Raw genomic sequence first — 22,448 nt, forward strand, 5'->3', positions numbered from 1 at the left:
GGGTTATTGATGGGCTGTGACAGAGGTAGCACTACTTTTTTCCTGCTAGCATAACAATCACTCACTCAATTAATTTAATAAATTAGGCTGCAACCTCATTATTACAACATCTATCTCAGTATCTTTATTTCTTTAATTTAGTCATGTTAACATAATGTAAAAATAAAGCCAATGGGTGACTTAGTGAGCAACTGAGCATTAGTCCTTAATTTGGTTACACTCTTACCATTATAAGCATATTTTAGCAGCTTTAAAAAAAGGAGAACTTGTAGAATTTTTTTTTATTCATCTTGTACTTTGCAATATGACAACAACACAGAGTTATGTGTGTGGTACAATGAGTATTGGAATTGAGCTGGTTTTAATATTTACTGTATGATGTTATCAGTTGGTTCCAAGATGGAGATGGAAGCCACAGTAACATTAATCCTTAGAATTTTATTTAAAAAAAGGTTGATTTTTGTCCATACGAAATAATTGAAAATTGATCAATATTGATGTTGGGTTTCCATGGCTGAAACACACATTGGAATCTCAATACACAGAGACATAAAAGCACTCTTCTACAGAACCTACGTGGTATGTTTACCATGTGATCCAACGTTTCATTCTTCTTTAAATAATAATGATGTCAAATATGGGGAAAACAAAGATCTGAATTTTCTGTGAAGAAAACAAAGTATCTATGAAAAAAATATATGCAGTCTGTTTAATAAAAATGTCAATTTATAATGGAGCTGTTTTTATTATGTTATTTATTGAAATCCTGAAAGCCTTCTTGACATCCCTGTTCCTAAAGGTATAAATAAAAGGGTTAATCATAGGTGTGAATGCTGTGTACATAAAAGCAAGATATTTGTCATAGCGATTTCCCTTAGGTTTGGCATACACAATGATGGCGGTGCCATAAAATAGGGCAGCTACTATGAGATGAGATGAACATGTGGAAAATGCTTTCTGTTTTCCTTTGTTACTTTTGATCTTTGAAACAGTTATTATTATACGAATATAGAGTCCTAGAATTATATTAAAAGGAATAATAACAATTACTATTGTGACTATAATTGTAGATATGTTGCTAATGAAGGGATCAGAGCATGATAATTCCTGCACTGGAGCCAGGTCACAGAAGAAGTGGTTGATCATATTGGGACCACAGAATTCCAAACATGCTGTGATTACAACGGGGACTAAAATTATGCCAAATCCCATGATCCATGGTAGAGCAGCCAATTTAATACAAAAATCAGGTGTCATTATAGCTGAGTAGTGTAAAGGATTATTAATAGCCATATGTCGGTCAAAGACCATTACTGCAAGAAGATAGCATTCAGTTGATCCAGAGGAAATGAAAACATACATTTGAGTAAAGCATTCAATGAAAGAAATAATATTATTACCTGCAATTAGATTGGCTAAAAGTTTTGGGACAATTGTAGAAACAAATATCATTTCTAAAACAGAGAAAACACTAACAAAAAAATACATTACAGTATGAAGAGACGGTTCCACTCTAACAAGAACAATAATAGCCATGTTCCCAATGACACATATAATGTAAGCCAGTAGAAATACAAAGATAAGTAAATTCTGAAATTGGTGCAAATCAGCAAAAGCCAACAAAATAAATTCTTTTACCACAGTTTTGTTTGTTTCCACCATTTTTCTTAAAAAAATATTTCCCTGGGAGGAAAAAAAGGTCAGATTTTATGATTAGTATGGAATTAATTAATATTAAATATCGTCATTGGATGTTCTTAAAATATGTTAATATATATGCAAATTAAAATTCATTGTGGATGTGTAAAATGCTTTTCAACATTAAATTGGTTAACTATTTTTCATTATATTGCAAAAGTAGTATTTTTGTTCAGAATATGAAGTTAACAGTTAACTCTTTTAATAAAAATTCAATATATGATTAAATTGCAAAAAGTTGCAACATTTCAAGATATGAAATTAACAAATGTTCTATAACTAAATAAAAAGTCAATTATATTAAGTTTGTCAATTAATATTTTTTTTTTGTATTTTCTTTTCAAACAATGGGTAATGTATTTTATTTACATTGGGGTAAATTTACCAAGGTCAAATTTTTTTTTAGAACTAGTGATGTTGCACACAGCAGCCAATCAGATTCTATATTTTATCTTCTAGAAGCAGCTAGATAAATGTTAAGTAAATCTGATTGGATGCTATAGGCAACATAACCATTCTAAAAAAAACTCCCACCTTGGTAAATTTATCCCATTGAGACCTGCCATAACGGAAGGCATCTTTACAATTGACAGAAACAGAGAAAACATTTACAATTTTGAAAATATTGCATAAATATTCCAAATTCCAATAATATTATATGTGTTTCAAAATGCATACTACTGCCTTATATCATTACTTGGTATATTTCTCATATGGAATACAAAAGATGTGTTCAGAGTTAAGTAAAATTATTTAGTTACTGTGGACATTACACACTTATTGACAGCTTTTTTAGACAAAATTGTAATGTGTTTAATGCTAAATATATAGATATATCTACTATTATATTGAAAATATTGTCTTTTGTGTAAAGTATATAAATATTACTACATTGCTTACAGTGTTTGGAGCAGCCGTATAATGTGTAATTGTTCAAATACTCAACAGTTTATTCCAAGTAAAATATTTTAAATGTTAATTCAGATTCACGTACTGTATATACTATATAGTACATGCCTTTCTTATAGAAAGTGAGATAAGGGACTTAAGAGTTGATGTATCAAGCAGTGAAAAGAGTGGAAAAGTGGGTCAGTGGAGAAGTTGCTCATAGTGACCAATCAGATTGCACCTAACTCTTTATAAATGCTACCTGGAGGCTGATTCATTGCTATGGACAACTTCTTCACTGGTCAACTTCTCCAATCTTTTGACTGCTTGATGCATCAGCCCCTTAGTCACACTTACAGTACTCCATACTCTGCTTATCCACATTTCACCCGCTAATTAAAGCCTAAAAAAGTGCATTAAAAAGGTATTAACTGCTTTGGATGGGTTCTTTACCTCCATTGTATACTCAAGATTTGGTATGCACTATCAGAAGAACAGAGTGTTTTGGTGATTGTGCACCGTGTGAAAATCTTATGAAGAACATCAAAAATTAATCACTTAAATGCACCTTGAATGTATATTTCATGCATTTTCCCACCACATATTTGTGATTAAGCTCTGAATATACATTGGGGCATACAGTATGTGTTTGAAAAATGACAGTTAATAGCTGATTGGTTTCCACTTTATTTCCCTTTACTTATCTCTCTCCAAACTTTGATACATATGCTCTCTAATGTCAAATTTGTATCACCCTAACCATATAGTAGTTATAACACCCAACTCTTGATTATGAGAAACCCTTAAGTTCTTAATAAATGTGGTTTTGTGAGAATCTCACTATATATATATATATATATATATATATACACACTTAATTTAAACACACACACACACACACACACACACACACACACACACACACACACACACACACACACATATATATGTTGCTCTTTTTTATTGAGTCTGTTCCATTCAAATTGACAACTGAGTAATAACGTACATTCTTTTCTACACACAAGGAGAACAACACACAAATATATTTGTTGCTTTTTAATAAAAAGTATGGTTTTATATGCAGGGATACAGGGATAGGCAACCCTGCGGTACTCCTCATGATGATAATGTGGCAGGGCATGCTGGAAATGTGTGGAACTACACTTTCCAGCATGCCCTGCCACAGTATCATCATGCCCTAAAACAGGCATGGCCAACCTGTGGCTCTCCAGCTGTTGTAAAACTACAAGTCCCATCATGCTTTGCCATAGTTTTGTTATCATGCTGGGTGTGTAGTTTCACAACATCTGGAGAGCCACAAGTTGGCCAGGCCTGCCCTAAAAGCAAAACTGTGGAAGGGCATTTTTGGGATGTATAGGCTCACAGCAGCTGGAGTGCTACATGTTACTTACCCCTGAGCTACAGGTAGCTACTGCAACTTACTAGCAACCCATTCATTTACATTTTAATAATTACATAACAAAAATAATAATAATGTATACACAGTATATAAAGAAAACGTTACCTTAAGGAAGGTCTGAATTTGTTTTATGCATAAGCATTATATTAATACTTTTATGATCGAATCGTTTACATTTGCTTGTAATTTATTGCAAACAGATACAATATACTTGTCCAAAATGTTGCAGAAAAAACATAAAGTGAATTTGCTTTTGAGTTAGAGGTTCTGGATTTCTTTTTCAGCTTTGGTAGAGCTAGTGCCAAGTCATGTAACATAACCTTATATACCCATGGATTGTAATGTGTGCAAAGAAAAGATTTTACACTGGGGACATTTTTTTTTTCTGTTCATTCTTCACATAGTTCTCATTAACAAGCTATTTGCGTCTTAATTAAAGAACAGATCCATAGTGGCTTTAAACTTTTCTAGGCTACTATAACATGAACTTAAAAAGTTTCATAGTTCTGAATAACACTCCTTTTACAGCAAGCTGTTGACCTGTGTTATTGACAAGGTTAACTCTGGACACGGCTCTTCTGCTGGCTCAGTGCTGGCAGACGAGTTCCACTCCATACAGGTGCAGTGAGAATGGCACTGACCAGGGAATATCCCAAGCCGTCACTGCAGTGTGAAAGGGTTCTGACCACAGGCGTGCCAACAGCTATTCTGGGCCCAGGTAAATCCGAGGCGGTGTGGCCAAAGCAGGAAGTTGTTGCCAGCCCCCCTTCTTTAAAAATCTTTGAAAAGAATATTTCTGTGTGGCAGCAAAGCTGCCGCACATGCTGGACAAAGTTGGGTGGAGGTGAGCAGCAGGGGGTGGCAGGGACGACTGCTGGGGAAATAGCATCTGTGATCGCTCACCCCACCAGCACATCAAACAGGGAGAGAGAGGATACCGCTGCAGCTGCCTCTCTTCCCATCACAGCACACTGCAGGATGTGTGCTGCACTGGAGAGAGAGGCTGCTACTGCAGCAGTGTCCTCACTTTCCCGGCTCCATGCTGGCACTGTTTACATCAGAGAAGAGAGAAGTAGCGGGACCTGGGACCCTCTGTCAGGACAGGCTGATTTTGTGAATCCGTTGGACTCAGACCAACGGAAGGATTAGATGCTCCTGAATGCAGGAAACAAGGAGGACGGAGATAATTCCTTTTCATATATTTTATCAACGGCAATAGAACTTAATGTGTCTGAAAGAAGTCAGAGGCTAACGAGTTCAGGGTAGAAGAACAGTAGTGACTGAGTTCACTGGACTCCTGAAGAATGAGGTTGGTGATCGCAGGGAGGAGTTGTTTGTTGGAAGATGAGGAGGCGTGGCTGAGGAACTGTGAAGAGTTTGTTACTGGATGGTATGAAAACGTGAAAGAAGGACGGTAAGGAATGTACAATGAATGATATGAAGACGTGACTGAAGAGCTGTGAAGAATTGTTTACTGGATGGTGCGAAGATGTGAATGAAGAACTGTGAAGAATGTTCTCTGGATGGTACAAAGATGTGACTGAAGCACTGTGAAGAATGTCCACTGGATGATGCGAGGACGTGACTGAAGAACTGTGAAGAATGTCCACTGGATGATGCGAAGACGTGAATGAAGAACTGTGAAGAATGTCCACTGGATGGTGCGAAGACGTGACTGAAGAACTGTGAAGAATGTCCACTGGATGATGCAAAAATGTGAATGAAGGACACAGGCAAAGGCTGGCGAACCACCACGGGTCTCCGGGGAATCCGAAGGAACCAGCAGGAGATCCGTTAACTGGGACTGCATTCTGGGGTGCTGATGGGTACTACGCAGCGAGAGTCGGCTGACAACTCGGAAAACAGATGGGACCAGAATACCTGGAGACAGGGGCGGAACTCCTGGAGACTATGGAGTCAGCAGCCGCTGGGCTCCAAGCCTGTAGGGGGCACTTCCTCCATTGTCCTGGGAAGATTGGACTGCACTGGGGGTGCCGGCCGGGCAGCCGATTAATCTACCCATGGCCTCTACTGCTTACAAGCCATGCCCCTTTCTGAAGGGGCGGGGATTAGCGAGTCGCGATCTTGCAGGGAAGGGTGTTATGGCCGTGTACTAATATAGCACTGTCAGCGTAGCTGGACACAGGGCAGCATTCTCTCCCTGTGTCTGGCTGTCAGTCAGCACTATGCGCTCCGACTTCGCTCTGCAGTGACACTCGCAGCGCAATCATCCTTCCTGACTCTGACGCATTCTGCTTTTTTTTTTTTTAGAAATGGATCTCTTTCTTCCAGCCTCTTTATTCACCTTCCCCCTAAGTGATGAGTCCCTCTTTCTTAAAGTTTACAATGTCAGTCAAGAGTTCAGTATATCTCCCACAATGACTCTAACAATGTCGTTGCCACCCCCCACCCCCCACCCCATTTTAGGAGTAGCTCATTAGGCCACAATCCAAAGTTTATTGGTCAGTCACTTCTCTTTCCACAAGAAGGCTGAGAATGACCATGGCCCTCATTCCGAGTTGTTCGCTCGGTAGCTGCTTTTAGCAGCATTGCACACGCTAGGCCGCAGCCCTCTGGGAGTGTATCTTAGCTTAGCAGAATTGCGAACGAAAGATTAGCAAAATTGCTACTAAAAATTTTCATACAGTTTCTGAGTAGCTCCAGACCTACTCCTAGATTGCGATCACCTCAGTCCGTTTAGTTCCTGGTTTGACGTCACAAACACGCCCTGCATTTGGCCAGCCACTCCCCCGTTTCTCCAGCCACTCCTGTGTTTTTCCCTGGCATGCCTGTGTTTTTTTTAGCACGCTCCCGGAAAACGCTAAGTTGCCACCCAGAAACGCCCCTTTCCTGTCAATCACTCACCGATCAGCAGTGCGACTGAAAAGCGCCGCACGAACACAAGCAAATCTACTAAGTTTTGTGTTAAACAACTTGGCGCATGCGCATTTACCAACTAATCACTGCGTTGCGAAAATCGGCAACGAGCGATCAACTCGGAATGACCACCCATATACTAACTCTAGAGGAACAGTTTTCTTCATACACTACACTTCAGCAATGGTACCCAAAACATAAACCTCTTCTTAATCTACTGACACTTAAGCTTGATAAAATCTTATATAGAAAAGCAGCCAAAACTCTCCAATGACTATGACAAACATTTTATGATAAGACTAACAAGGCTAATAAGTTCCTGAGCAAAAAGTTAAGAGGCAAGTGCACTCATAATATTGTTCACTCAATCAAAGATAACACAGGCCAACTACTGCAGTATATAACCCAATGAAAATTGCTGATTATTTGATGTAGTACTATTCCTCACTACAGTATATAACCTTACCCTACAAATATCCAGCTTTCTCTCCCTGCATTCCAAAATGATTGACTTCATGCGTTTCTGAATAAAAATACAGTACTGTATTTCATCTGAGGAAATATGATTGACCATCAAGGAGCTCCTAAATTCTTCTGTGCCTAGCCCCGATGTCTTCACTGCTGTCTATTATTAAAAATGTTGCCCTCATGATAGAGTTCATGTTTGTGCAAATTAATCAACACCCGGACATCAGTGGTGTTAAGATTAGGCCCCAAGATTATAACATTTCCCTGTATGCAGATGATGTCTTGCAGTCCCTAATGCATCCCCATGTCTTCTTTCTTAATCTCCTCAGAATAGTTCACCCCTTTAGTAGTGTCTCTAATATTAATATCAGTGTTTATAAAGCTACAATTTTAGACCTTTACTTATCTCCTAATATCCTCCAGACCTTGAAATCTAATTATCTAATTATTGCCTTGCAAGAAAAAAAGCCATTTTGTTACCCCAAGCACCCTGAATGATAACAGTAACCAGATTTAAATCCCACACAATATTGGAATTCAGAGATCTCAGTTACATATATTTGCGCAAATGTATGAATAAGCCCCAAAGCCGCGTCAAGCACTCTTCATTGGTATGCTGCACTGGGCTTTCTGGCTTATGCTGATTTTTTGGGGTGCCACACCCTGCACCTAGATATAGCTCTAGGGACCCCAAATATACAGAGAGGCCTTGATGCGACTTTAGGACTTATTCATACATTTGCGCAAATATATGTAACTGAGATCTCTTAATTCCAATATTGTGTGGGATTTAAATCTGGTTACTGTTATCATTCAGGGTGCTGGAGGAAACAAAATGCCTTTTTTTTTTGCTTAGAAATACCCCTCCCTTTCAAGCACCTGAATGATATCACTAAGCTAATTGAGCATCTGCCACTATATATGTCTAATTTTTGCCTTGCAAGCTGAAATATATGGGTGTCTACCTAGGTAAAAATGATGACTACTACAAATTGCCACGCTTTTTTGTATTGTTCATGGGCAAAAGTAACCTCCTTTTCTTTAGTTTTGTTTTTAAAATTATTGCAGCTTTGGTTTTGGTTTTGTCTTTTAAATTATTGCTACCTCCTTTTCTTTAGTTTTGTTTTTTAAATTATTGCAGCTTTGGTTTTGGTTTTGTCTTTTAAATTATTGCTGCTTTAAAAATGTAGGCAGACTCACCAGAACGTATGCAGAGTGGGCAGCTTGCAGGCTATTAAATAAGTGTAATTGGTTTGGGCATCTCTAACTTTCTTCAATATTATAGGGCTTCTCATCTGACCCAATGCATTCTGTTGCATGCCGCATCTAATACATAGGTATGGGTGGATATAGATGATAGAGCCATCAATGAACATTCAGCTGCTTATTTGTTTTGAATACACAATCAGCATAGACCTAACCTGCATACCTTGCCTCTAACATTGTTCTTTACCTTCTCAGTATGGAGTCTCACAACAGCCATGTCCTGCTTTCCCAGACCTGGTGACTCCACATTTGAAAAATCCCTTGTTCCCCCCAGGTATGTCCCCTTCACCTTTGTTTTTGTTTTATGATATTGAATTCCAGCTAGACTTTAGTCCACTTCATTATTTTCCTACATTTGTGAATCATCCAACACCATTCCCTGTTCCTAATTCATCAGCTCCTTCATCTCTAAATTTTCTTCTCCTGTGCATGCCCTTGTCCTCAATACCTTTCTCTTCTAGAAACCTTCTATTTGTGCATATCCTCTTCTAGAGGGCTTATGTCATCAATTTACAGTATCACTTGTTGATACTTTTCTGACAAATAAAGACCATCATGAGATAAGGTGGGAGGGTGACATGGAAGAAACTCTTCTGTGGAAAGGACGCACATCAGACACAATATTTATAAAACCTTCATAACAGTAAGAATATCCCCAAACCCTTGTAAAATATATCACTGGCATTTAGTCCCCAAAACTGTAACTTCCCCATTGTATTGGAGAGCAAACAGTCCCACATATGGTGGCATTTCCTAAATTGCTCCTTTTCTAGAAGGAAGTGCACCTCCTAATCAGCTTCCTACTGGAGTTGTACATAACAGACTCCATATGCATCTTACTACTGCCCCATTATTTCCTTGGTGTCCCCAAACATGTACAGCAAATTATTGTATGCACTGCTAGATGTCAGATAGCTCTATTGTGGAAGAATCTGGTTGTCTCCTCCATAAACTCTGTTATAAATATAGTATGGCAAGTCTATGACATGGAAAATATTTTGAGTATCCCTCATAATACTACTACCTTGCTTGAACATATTTGGACTCTTTGGATGGATTACTTGGTACTGACTCTGCTGACACTCATTGATCTCTCTTTGATTCACCCCCTCTTTCTTTTCTCCTCCTTCCCCCTATCAACTTCCCTCACTTTCCATTCTACCCTAACTAATTATTGTAATAATCAGACCTTTATGAATACCTTTTTCTAAGTTACTGTTCTGTTACCTCTTTGGTGAGAAAAGAAAAGTAAAAATAAAGAAAGAAAGAAAGAAAGAAAGAAAGAAAGAAAAAAAAGAAACTTTTGTAAAAGATTTTCCAAATCTGAATTAGATCTATGTTCAAGGGTAACCTATCCATTGAGCTCTCAAATACTACTGGAATTCAAGCACATTTTGTTCTTGACAGTGAAAGTCACATTACCTGTACTTCAAAAACCTACAAGCTTTATTCAAATTTCTTACAAATGTTAAAATAAGAATACAGATTACATCTCATATCTAGAAATCTCTGGAGAGTATGATTCAATTCTTCAGTAAAGTCCATCATTTTCAAAACTTGAGTATTCTGCTACCAACACTGTACAGGCACATACTGTAGGCAGATCTGTAAAAGACTAATAGGCATACAATAATCAGGGACAAACTGATGTAAGCTACAGTAGGTTTGGTACACAGGACTGAAGATCAAAAATGTAGATGTAAGCCAAGCTTGATCCACTGGACTTTTAGATCATAGGAAGATAGAAGTACAAAATATTTGTTAAAATAATTACACTGGAATAATTAGTAGGGGAAGGGCGGACTACAATACTCGAGAGAATTGGAAACAAAATGGCCACCAATCATGGTGCAATGACAACAATGAATGAGAACAAAATGAATGGAAAATATGGAGGTCTACACTAATTAGAAGTAGAAAATTTCAAGGTAAAAAAAAGATCTTAAAGAAACTTTTTCCTACACAGTTTACAAATCTGATCTTCTATATTTTGATGACCATAATTACAGTATTCAGTATAAATGGCAGTTATATAGAATGTGTTTTATCCCAAATAGATTTAAAGATGAGTCAAATGTCTAAGTACTGTAGCATTCACAATCATTTACATTTATTAACAGATATAAGTAAAAAATCGAAATGTTTTAGCATTGAAACAGCAATCAAGAATTGTCAAATGTCTATCTAAAAAATAAAGCACTGATTAAAGCCAAGTGCTATACCAGATAGGGTATGATATTTAGATGTACTTTATCTTATATTCTACATACTGTAGGTGAGAGTTAATCCAGGGACTGCAAAATACCTTCTTAGAAGGAGGTGTGGTATGGAAGGTAGATAGTAACTAGGTCGACAGTGTCTAGGTCGACCACTATTGGTCGACAGTAACTAGGTCGACAGGGTATCTAGGTCGACAGGGTCTAGGTCAACAGGTCAAAAGGTTGACATGAGTTTTTAATGTTTTTTTGGTGTTGTGTTCTTCGTAGAGTGGCCGGGAACCCCAATTAGTGCACCGTCTCCCCTCGCATGGCTTGCTTTGCTCGCCATGCTTCGGGCAAGGATTACCGTTCCAATCGTAGTCCACGTGGATCATTAAGTATGAAAAGGTTAAAAGAAATCGTGAAAAACTCTTGTCGACCTTTTGACCTGTTGACCTAGAACATGTCGACCTAGTTACTGTCGACCAATAGTGGTCGACCTAGATAGTGTCGACCTAGTTACTGTCGACCTAGAGACCGGATCTCCTTAGGAGCATACAGTACACTCATGTGGAGCTAGATATAACTATTCATTTGTGAATTCAATGTTCTCAGTCCTAAACCCAGTCCTATGGCTTTATTACAAAAAGTTGACATTCAGATTGTTAACACCAACATTTCCACATGTTCTAAATGTTGATAGTCTGCATGTCAACATGGACGAAAGGTTGGCATAAAAGTCAACATTCACAAATGTTGACGTGTTCAAAATGTCCAGATTTAACATGTTGACACCAAATGTAAACATATCACTTTTTGCTTATTTTACCCTAACCATAAAAAAGCACAAAAATGTGTAGATGTCATTCTGTTGCCAACACATTAAATCATTGTGTACATGTCAACATTTTGACTACGATGACACTTGAAAGTGACATTTTACATGTTGACCTTACATCCAGTCGACATTATAATCAGGCTTTGATCAAGACTGGATTATCTGCATAAATTCCAACATGCTGGCTCCCCTCGAGGGAACTGCCAAGTCAGCATAGTGAAGCGGGGGGCATTTGGGGCCGGTGCTGGAGGCATGACAGCATGTGTACATCATCATGGTTTCCCGCATTGCAAGACAGGGGACCGGGCCACAATGACGCGATTCACATCATTGGACCTTCAGCAGCGCAACCTCTGCAGGTAGAGAATGTGAATAAGTGGTTTGCAGTAGGCTGCAGGGGGATGCAAACGGGTGGCACCTCCAGGAAACTTACCCACTCTACCGGGAGAATTAGATTTAAGTGGGGTATGTTCAAACTCAAATCTAAACTGCAGTGTAAAATTAAAGCTGTCTAACATTCGTGGGCTACATGCAAAAGCAGCCAGTATTTATCCTGCACAGAAACAATATACAGTAACCAACCCAAATCTAAATTTGGGCAGCACAGATGGTATAATGGTTAGCATTACTGCCTCACAGCACTGAGGTCATGGGTTTGATTCCCACCATGGCCCTAACTGTGTGGAGTTTGTATATTCTCCCTGTGCTTATGTGGGTTTCCTCCGGGTACTCTGGTTTCCTCCCACAATACAAAAATGTAATTGTTGGTTAATTGGCTCCCAACAAATTAACCTTAACATGAATGTGTGGAATGTGTGTGCGTGTACATGTGGTAGGGAAAATAGACTGTAAGCGTAACTGGGGCAGGGACTGATGTGAATGGTCAAATAGTCTCTGTAAAGCCCTGCGGAATATGTGCGTGCTATATAAATAACTGGTAATTAATAAATAATTTCTCTGCACATGTTACATATTCCCCGCCTGCAGTGAAACATGGTACTGCCCAGTTGTGTGCTTTTTTGCTTTGCTTACAATCCTGAATCAGGCCTGCATATGATGTTTTTCTATATTATGACAATGTTGTTACTTGTGGGGTAATTCAGACCTGATTGCTAGGCTGCGTTTTCGCACAGCGGGCGATCAGGTCCTAACTGCACATGCATGTGCATCAGACAACAACAACAACAACGGGCATCACCAGTCAGCGACGGGATGGTGGGAAAAATCCGATCGCATGGGCGTTTGCAAGGTGATTGACAGGGGGAGGCCGTTTGTGGGTGGTAACTGAGAGTTTACAGGGAGTGTCCAGAAAAACACAGGCGTGTCCAAGCGTTTTCAGGGAGGGTGTCTGAAGTCATCTCTGGCCCCGCTCAGCCTGTTCTCATCACACTGGAGGAGTAAGTCCTCGGCTGCGCACAGACTGCACAAAGTGGATTTTTGCAGCTCGGCGTACACATGCGATCGCACACTTGCACGGTGAATTTACACTCCCCTGGAGGCAGCGACTATCTGAACGCAGGACAGCAAAATTAGCAGCCCAGCGATCAGCTCTGAGTTACCCCCTTAGACATTTTTGTAATAATTTACTTACATTTTTTACATTACATAAAAAAAAAGATAGACTTCAAACATTCACAAGTCTCCAATCCATTGTCTGGCACATTCTAGTTTAAAATTAATGACTTCAATCCATATCTCCCTTTTTGTTTCATATGTTGTTTTAACAAAGATATGTCCAATCTAATACTGTCCTGTATTTCCACTTTTCTTTAGCATAAATTGAAAGATGATTACCTGACAATTGAATATTCTCAATTTTTTTTTTTTTAGTTAGAAAACCAAGTTTCTTACATGCCTTTTTTGTTCTTTAGTAATTTATGTGTTTATTTTTCATATACAGTATACACAGCATCACTGGTTTATATGAATTCTGAAAGCATTTAGCACTTCGATAAAGTCACGTGGAGCGTGACGAAACGCGTCAGGATCCCGCCTCTCAGCACACCTTTGCTCAGGTGTTCACATTAGGTGCAACCCGAACTGATCCAGTGTGATCCTCATCTGATTTGCTTACCGCTGCAGGCTGCCGCCTCTCACCATACCGCTCCAGCCAGATTCACCAACCCGGCGGCTATTTCACCTCCTCTCCGCTGCATAGTGTTAGTGGGCATTACAGGACACTTGGCCAAGGACATACAGCGCAGCCGTTCTTTCATTATTTCAAGTTTCTTACATGCCTTTTTTGTTCTTTAGTAATTTATGTGTTTATTTTTCATATACAGTATACACAGCATCACTGGTTTATATGAATTCTGAAAGCATTTAGCACTTCGATAAAGTCACGTGGAGCGTGACGAAACGCGTCAGGATCCCGCCTCTCAGCACACCTTTGCTCAGGTGTTCACATTAGGTGCAACCCGAACTGATCCAGTGTGATCCTCATCTGATTAGCTTACCGCTGCAGGCTGCCGCCTCTCACCATACCGCTCCAGCCAGATTCACCAACCCGGCGGCTATTTCACCTCCTCTCCGCTGCACAGTGTTAGTGGGCATTGCAGGACACTTGGCCAAGGACGCTCGGCTTATGACCAGCCCATCAGAGAGGTAAAACACCTTTACATCTACTCAATCTGGTGATACCAAGCATCTGCTATTTCGGGACTGCACCTATTGCAATTTGCTAACCAGTTACTATTAAGCTATTACCGGCAACTTGTGAAGTACGGACATTCACCTAACATACTTACAACAGCTAATATTAGCAAATGCTAAATTAGATACTCAATAACTTGAGACAATTTAGGTGTGCTTTCTTATATTATTTTTAAATAATATTCTACTATGATGTTTTAATTTCTCATGTATTGCTAATAAATCCATGCATTTTTATACGATGGCTCTCACTCTCTAATTGTCTCCTGATATACAGCGCAGCCGTTCTTTCATTATTTCAAGTTTCTTACATGCCTTTTTTGTTCTTTAGTAATTTATGTGTTTATTTTTCATATACAGTATACACCGCATCACTGGTTTATATGAATTCTGAAAGCATTTAGCACTTCGATAAAGTCACGTGGAGCGTGACGAAACGCGTCAGGATCCCGCCTCTCAGCACACCTTTGCTCAGGTGTTCACATTAGGTGCAACCCGAACTGATCCAGTGTGATCCTCATCTGATTTGCTTACCGCTGCAGGCTGCCGCCTCTCACCATACCGCTCCAGCCAGATTCACCAACCCGGCGGCTATTTCACCTCCTCTCCGCTGCACAGTGTTAGTGGGCATTACAGGACACTTGGCCAAGGACATACAGCGCAGCCGTTCTTTCATTATTTCAAGTTTCTTACATGCCTTTTTTGTTCTTTAGTAATTTATGTGTTTATTTTTCATATACAGTATACACAGCATCACTGGTTTATATAAATTCTGAAAGCATTTAGCACTTATCCTCGTTGTTTTCCTCCCAATGACTCCTCACTATGGCCCTCATTCCGAGTTGATCACTCGCTGCCGTTTTTTGCAGCGCAGCGATTAGATTACTACTGCGCATGCGTATGCACCACAATGCGCACGCTCGTCGTGTGGGTACAAACAGCATCGTTGCTGTGCAATGTTTCTAGCGACGAATCCATTCGCACAACCGATCGCAAGGAGATTGACAGAAAGAGGGCGTTTATGGGTGTCAACTGACCGTTTTCTGGGAGTGGTAGGGCAAATGCAGGTGTGGCAGATATAACATGTGCAGAGAGAGTTAGATTTGGGTGGGGTGTGTTAAAACTGAAATCTAAATTGCAGTGTAAAAATACAGCAGCCAGTATTTACTCTGCACAGAAACAATATAACCCACCCAAATCTAACTCTCTCTGCACATGTTATATCTGCCTCCCCTGCAGTGCACATGGTTTTGCCCATCTGCTAACAAAATTGCTGCTACAATCAACTCTGAATTAGGTACTTAATGTTATGGGCAATGGTGCTGAGAGAGGGGGGGGGGAAGGGTACAAATTACCCGGGCCAAGGTCTCATGGAGGGGCCCAGTGAGGGCCCTTGGCTTCCTCCCCCTTGACGGGCATCAGCAACTGCAGCTCTTCTCCTCAGCCCAACACGCATTGCCGTGTGCTGGGCTGTAATGTGGCCATGGTGACACCATTTTTTCTGTATTTTGTATAAGGGTGCATAAGTACGCCTCCTGTGATTAGGCCATGTCTCCTGAAAAGTACCCGGGGCCAACCAGGCTCTCTACTGCCCTGGTCATGGGTTGTCTACTTTTCCCAGTGTTATGCATCTTTGGGTTACTATATTTTTTCTACTAATCTTATGTTTAATTCGAACCAGTAAAAAAAGCATTATTATTTTCAAGTGCAGACTTTAGTACAGAAACTTGAATTTATCATTCTGACCTTTGTAGCCTTGGAGAGGTGGATTTAGGTTGAAGCAAAAACCACAAATTACTTTTTGGAGGTGGTTAGAAAAAAACACTTAATTATTTTTTGTTCTCGTACTTACAATTGCAATATAAAAAATAAATCTGCCTATTTTATGAATAATTTCCTTGTCACGTGAGGATTTATTAGAGAAATGGGAGAAAATTAACTACGCTGGATATGTGTGTCTAAGCTGCTCAGTATATGATTATCATTGATACATTGGAAAACGAGCACTATAAGTATACTGAATGTGGCACCTGTAAGGAAAAAAAGTGGTTAAAATATGTTTACAGCCCCTTCTGGGGTACTTAGAGTGTCCACAGTCCTTACGGGTCAGCTACTGTTGGTGTAACCTGACGCTGGCTCTCCATACCTTGTGGCTTTAGATGTTACCACCTTCGTATCCCAACCACGCTGGATCTCCAGTTGTTTATTTCAGGGCACCACTGATCGCTGCATCCAGAGATTGTGGGTCTCGGCGGGTCTCAGCGGGTGACGTGATGGCAAGCCGACGGTAGGATTCAGGAAGCAGGTTTAGCTGATCGAAGTCCCGGTGCTGTGTCACGTTACCTCCAACGCATTTCATGCTTCACTGCGCACTTAATCATGGATAGAGTAAGGACTGTGGACACTCTAAGTACCCCAGAAGTGGCTGTAAACATATATTTTAACCACTTTTTTTACTTACAGGTGCCACATTCAGTATACTTATAGCGCTCGTTTTCCAATGTATCAACGTGAGGATTTATATATTTGCACTTACATCTCAGAAGTACATAGCCATAGGGGTGTACCACATAGGGAAATCCCAAGTCAGGATCCAGATATAGAAAACTGATGAAGGGCTATCACCATTTAAGTAGACAAATGAGAATGTTTATATAGATCTCACGTGTCACATTGACATTCGAAGTGTTAATGCTGATTAACATACAGGACAGAAAAGCAATACCTTTTACACTGAAATTCGAGCCGCTGCGGCTGCTGGATGTAATCCTTAACCTACGTACTTTTTACTCACTTAGAGTACACACACACACACCGACACGCTGTAAGCACAATGCAGCTACACGTGTGGCTGAAATATACTTTAAACCTTAGCAGGAAAGAGACACGACACCAATTGTATTTAAAATGCTGGGATCCGACCCACCAACATATAATTGCAAAAAGGGGGTTACAACAGTAATACAAACACAATAAAAGAAAAGAGGCTACAATCAATGATACATACGTTTTGTTTCGCCAGCGCCACACGGTCCCGGTGCTCAGTCAATCAAGTTAGATTACCTTCAGAGAGCGAAAGCTAGGCAGCTTGGCTTTTATACATTTGGCCAAAACATAATACAATAGAAACTGTAATCCATTCACCTATAGGTCAAAGGGCTGGTCATTTACAGTACAGGAGGGGTCATAGGTTGGTTTGAATAGGTGGGGGATGCCTGGTCCAGGTGCATTTGCAGTTGGTCTCCACTGGGTTCCCACCGAATATCAGAGTACAGTAAATACAGTATAATATTAATATCCTGTTTCTGCGCATAGATATGCACAGGAGCGTGCTATCTTCTGCAAACTGCTACCGGAATGTTGCCCTTAAAATACCCTACAGCTGGATACCAAACACCACCTCCTCACCTAATGCTGTCCCCTCATATCCTGTAAAGGTGAATCCCTTTGTTGTTGTTCCTTTTAAACAAGTATAACTCGCTGGTGTGGTGTGTGTGGGCTATGTGTACATTGTGCACTATGTGGATTAAATATGAGAAATATCTTTGTGGCTCTTCCGTGCGGATACAAATGCTACTGTAATTACTCATACCACACGCTAATACACAGGACCGCGTGAGCGGTCATATGCAACTTGCGAATATGCGCACGCACGGCAGAACAAGTACACGCATGGAGGCCATCTGTGTGGTGTTTGTACTTGATGTGTGTACCATAATATTTTCAACTTCAACAGTCCACCCTTACGCAGTCATCAATAACTGCCACTCTTAACTAATAAACTGAAAATATTATCTATAAAATATATACAGAGTTTGGATGATTCGGGGAGAGTTGTAGGTGGGAAATGTATAGCCTAGTGGGATAGAAAAAGGTATGTATGTATGTATGTATGAATCAATGTCTGAGGGGCATGTATCATCGTGCCATATATGTTCTAAGCAAGCTTCGAGGTATTGCGAAGTATACATTAAATCCTTCTTATCCCGTATTAAGGGTCTGTACTTGGGCAAACAAACACTACCGAGCTCCTGTAGGGTGAAGGGCTTTTGACCCTCACCTTTTCGGCTTCTAATACCAACAAATGGGGAGCACATTTAGTTGATGATACATGGAAGAGGAACATATGTGAATGCTACTATATGTGGATAACACCTGTCGACTATGTGTACCATTAACTGGAGGTTGCAGAGATGAAGATAAGACACATATGAAGAAACTACATTCACGTAAACATTGGGTAGGGTTGACGTCTTTTCCGGTTGGATGTTTCTGGGTAAAGGGGGAGACAGAGAAAAATGGTGAAAGAAACAGGCCATGAAATTCATTTGCAATCCTTATCATAACACTGTTTCTATAGATGGGTCATAAATCAAATCTGCTGCTGTAACAACGCCCTCGCTCCTTAGACTTATCAAATTTGTGCCGTGCTTGCGCCGTGTTAAGATTTGAACACACCTAAATATCAAACCAATAATTATGATGACTGCCAGGATACAAAGGAGAAACTTTCCCACACTCATAATTAAATTCTGTGCCCACTCTCCTAACCCTGAGAACCATTTGTGTGGGTTTAACCATGAGACCCAGCCGGTCAGTTCATTACTCACAGCCGTCAAGGTAAGGTTGTGTTTCCTCCTGAACTCCTACTTCAACTGCAAGATCTCATCCATCTTTTGATCGATGATCTCCGTGGGGTCATCAGTGCTATTCGTAATGTACGTACAGCACTTCACACCATATTGAGTTGCCAGAGTAACACAGTACCCACCTGTTACAGCCGTAACGTAATTAAGGACCATCCAATGCTGGATCAATTCCTTCTTGTAGGCTTGTAACTCCCTACCCGTATACCTGAAGGTGTCATCATACATCTCGGTGATATTATCTATCAAGTTTGCCAGCGCATGGATGTACCTATAATGTATAGTTCCTCTGGCAGTACGGGTGATATCTAATGCGAATAGGAACTGAATCCCAGTGGATTCATGGATCAAATCAGAGGCTGCGTGCTCTTCCCTATCTATGAAGTGTCTCTTGATGATGTGTTCATAATGGGTATGAGTATAAGGAGTCTGAGCCTTGCGGTGAACGTCTTTCATTTTGTCGTGGGTTATGGTCATGACCTCTGGTAGTACTCTCCCAATATAACACAATCCCTCTGAGCTTGGAGTAAACCACTTGTACGCTTTCCTCCCACATATGAAATAGGCATCATCTGGGAGAACATAGGGGACAAAATGTAACAACACCATATTGCAAAACTTCCATGTGAAGAAACCAATCCCTAGTTCTCTCATTTGTTCAGTACAAGTATCGGGCTGGATGACATGGGCACAATACCCCTGCGATACCTTTCCAACCCACATGGTTTTGCTTCCACGTGTATACCGGTACCGAAAATACTTCCCACTGTTGGCTATCTTGCGTACAAGTTCAGAGTCGCTAGGTATCCTATCAGCTCTGTGCGAAAAGGTCATTGTCTGGTTATTCCACGTTACTTCCCAATTTCCTGGTTTTCGGAAATTGGAAATATTAAAACACAACAGTAACCTATCTACATGATACTGGTGGAGCTTCAAGCTAGGGGGCCTAGATATATTGAATTTCTTGTCCACCAGTCTCCCACCCTGTAATTTGAGTACCTCATCTATTGCTAAAGGGTATGGCACTAATCCTGACTTACTCTGTCCTTGAGGTGCCTGTGAGCACACCCAACATTCTGTCTGGTTTAAGACCTTACCCACTAATGAGTGGTAATCACTCAACGGATGTCGGTCCATGTCGATATTAATGTTGGACTGACATATCTGGATGCACCCATCTTCGACTATGTTCTCGCAATACCTACAAATACAATATTCATCAGACAATAACCCCTCACATTGCCTCCGAGCTCCGTGAGTGATGTGCTGCTCCTGAGATCCCACAAATCTGTACTCGCCATCAGAACCCATTCCAGATCCTTGCTCGACGTCTCTGGGACCCTTACCAAAACAGATTGTCCTGAGCAAAAACAGAATTACCAGAAAAACCCGAAATGCAGTCTCTTGAGGTAGATCCATTTCGTTAGGGAAAAAGAAGGATAATAAGAAGGGGGGAAGGAAAAATGCAGTGGGAGGTGAAAAAAAGGACAATGGTACAACTACCGTCTTTGATCTTGTTGTTCTCTGTGCTCAGGTGCCGATTCAACAGTCCTGCCTCTCAGCTTTTCCGGAACAAACACTCTAGTGATATGAGGTTTTCTTCACCTTGCTCTTTGTCACGAGCTTTCTCCGGGTCAGCGACCTTCTTGCAGTGGGACGAGTGGACCCAAGTCTCTCTTTCAGCGACCTTTAGTGCTGTCGTGCTGGTTAACAAGACTTGGTATGGTCCTTCCCACCTGTCTATGAGGCAACCTGAGCGTAAAATTTTTTGAATCTAACATAATCCCCAGGCTCAATGTCATGACAATTACTGTTCGGTAGGTCAGGAATCACCAGCTTTAGATTTGTTTGTTGATTTCTCAGCTGCTGGCTCATCCTAACCAAATATTTCACAGTTATTTCGTTATTGCATTTCAAATCATCCTGGAGGTCTATCATTACATGGGGTTGTCGACCAAAAAGAACTTCGACGAGTGATAAGTTAAGCTGTGACCTGGGAGTGGTTCTGATGCTGTACAACACTAAACGTAAGGCCTCTGGCCACAACAATCCAGTTTCAGCCATCACTTTGCTCAGCTTGTTCTTAATAGTGCTGTTCATTCTCTCTACCTTCGCACTCACCTGTGGTCGGTACGGAGTGTGCAGCTTGCTATTAATACCCATCAGTTTGCACATGACCTGAAAGACTTCACCTGTAAAATGGGTACCCCTATCACTTTCAATCATTCTAGGGATACCATATCTGCACACAAATTCCTGCACAATTTTCTTTGCAGTGAACACAGCAGTATTTGTGGCAGCGGGGAATGCTTCTACCCAGATGGAAAACACATCAGTACATACTAACACATATTTCAAATCCCTACAGGGTGGTAACTGTATGAAGTCGATTTGTATTACCTGAAAAGGTCCGTCTGTAGGAGGGATATGGGATGGCTCCATTGGTATTGCCTTACCAATATTCTTCCTCATGCAAGTAGGACATGTCATTGCTTTCTTACCTGCATGAGAAGAGAATCCTGGCACACTCCAGTAGGCTCTTACCAGCTTGCACATACCCTCCTTGCCCAGATGAGTCAGACCGGATGCCGCCTCAGCTAGACTTGGAAGATATGCTCTGGAAGCCACTGGCTTACCGTGTCCATCTGTCCAAAGTCCTGAGGACTCCTGACCATATCCCTTCGCCTTCCAGATTGCCTTTTCCTGTAGGGAACACAGATTTTGAATATTTCAATTTAACTATTTCGTGTTATTAGTTGTGTGAAGTAAAAACATCTCTGGATGAGAGAAGAGAGGGGAGGAAAAAGAAGAAAAATAGGAAATGTCAGGTTTGCCATTCACCAATAGGCTGTCACACCATCATGCATATCAGTGTCTGTACACAATCTCCCTTCACCAGTATTCCCATTCTCCACCCTTTGTGCATGACAAGGCACACTGCAGTAATACTGGTGTCATCCTGCTGGCGAGATATACTGGTTTCGGGCAGAACTCTGAAGGACCGAGTAGGCATGGGGTGTTTGAACTGTAATCGGGTCCATGTATTGGACCCTTCTGTAGGTGAACGTAAGAGATGGAGAGGGAACTGTGAAGAACAGTGACATAGAGGTTGGTAATAGATAAGTTTGTAGAGGTAAAGAAGATTTTATAAAAATGACAACTGGATAGGGCACTACGGGGAAGTGATTCCCTACTTGGTCTACTCCCCTTAAAAAAAAAAATCTGTGTTTGTTGTATCGCTATTGGGACTATCACAACCATCAATCCAGTGCCCTGTCGATCTTAAATTCCTAGGGAACCCGGTATTTTTGCGAGACAATTTCCTCTACCTGTGATGGACATGAATCTAGAACAGTGAAATGCAACATTAGTCTTCGTGAGTGTCTAACATACATTGTACTTCCTGAGCGGGAGTACATTATATGTATATCATATCTAACAAAGCTCCTGTTAAGTTAATCAGGGGCCATTTCTGCCGGAAAAAGAAGCAAAAATGT

The 22,448-nt window shown here is 40.6% G+C and overlaps 1 protein-coding gene across 1 annotated transcript; it reads right to left on the reverse strand.

The window, feature by feature from the left end:
- Positions 1 to 726: 726 nt before the first annotated feature.
- On the reverse strand, positions 727 to 1,662 carry LOC134980754 (olfactory receptor 10A7-like). The gene has a single exon (XM_063947713.1). It carries the CDS (start codon positions 1,660 to 1,662, stop codon positions 727 to 729), a length of 936 nt encoding a protein of 311 aa, XP_063803783.1.
- Between the last annotated feature and the right edge of the window lie 20,786 nt (positions 1,663 to 22,448).

Source organism: Pseudophryne corroboree, chromosome 12 (assembly GCF_028390025.1).
Source record: "Pseudophryne corroboree isolate aPseCor3 chromosome 12, aPseCor3.hap2, whole genome shotgun sequence".
Classification (NCBI taxonomy): Eukaryota; Metazoa; Chordata; class Amphibia; order Anura; family Myobatrachidae; genus Pseudophryne; species Pseudophryne corroboree.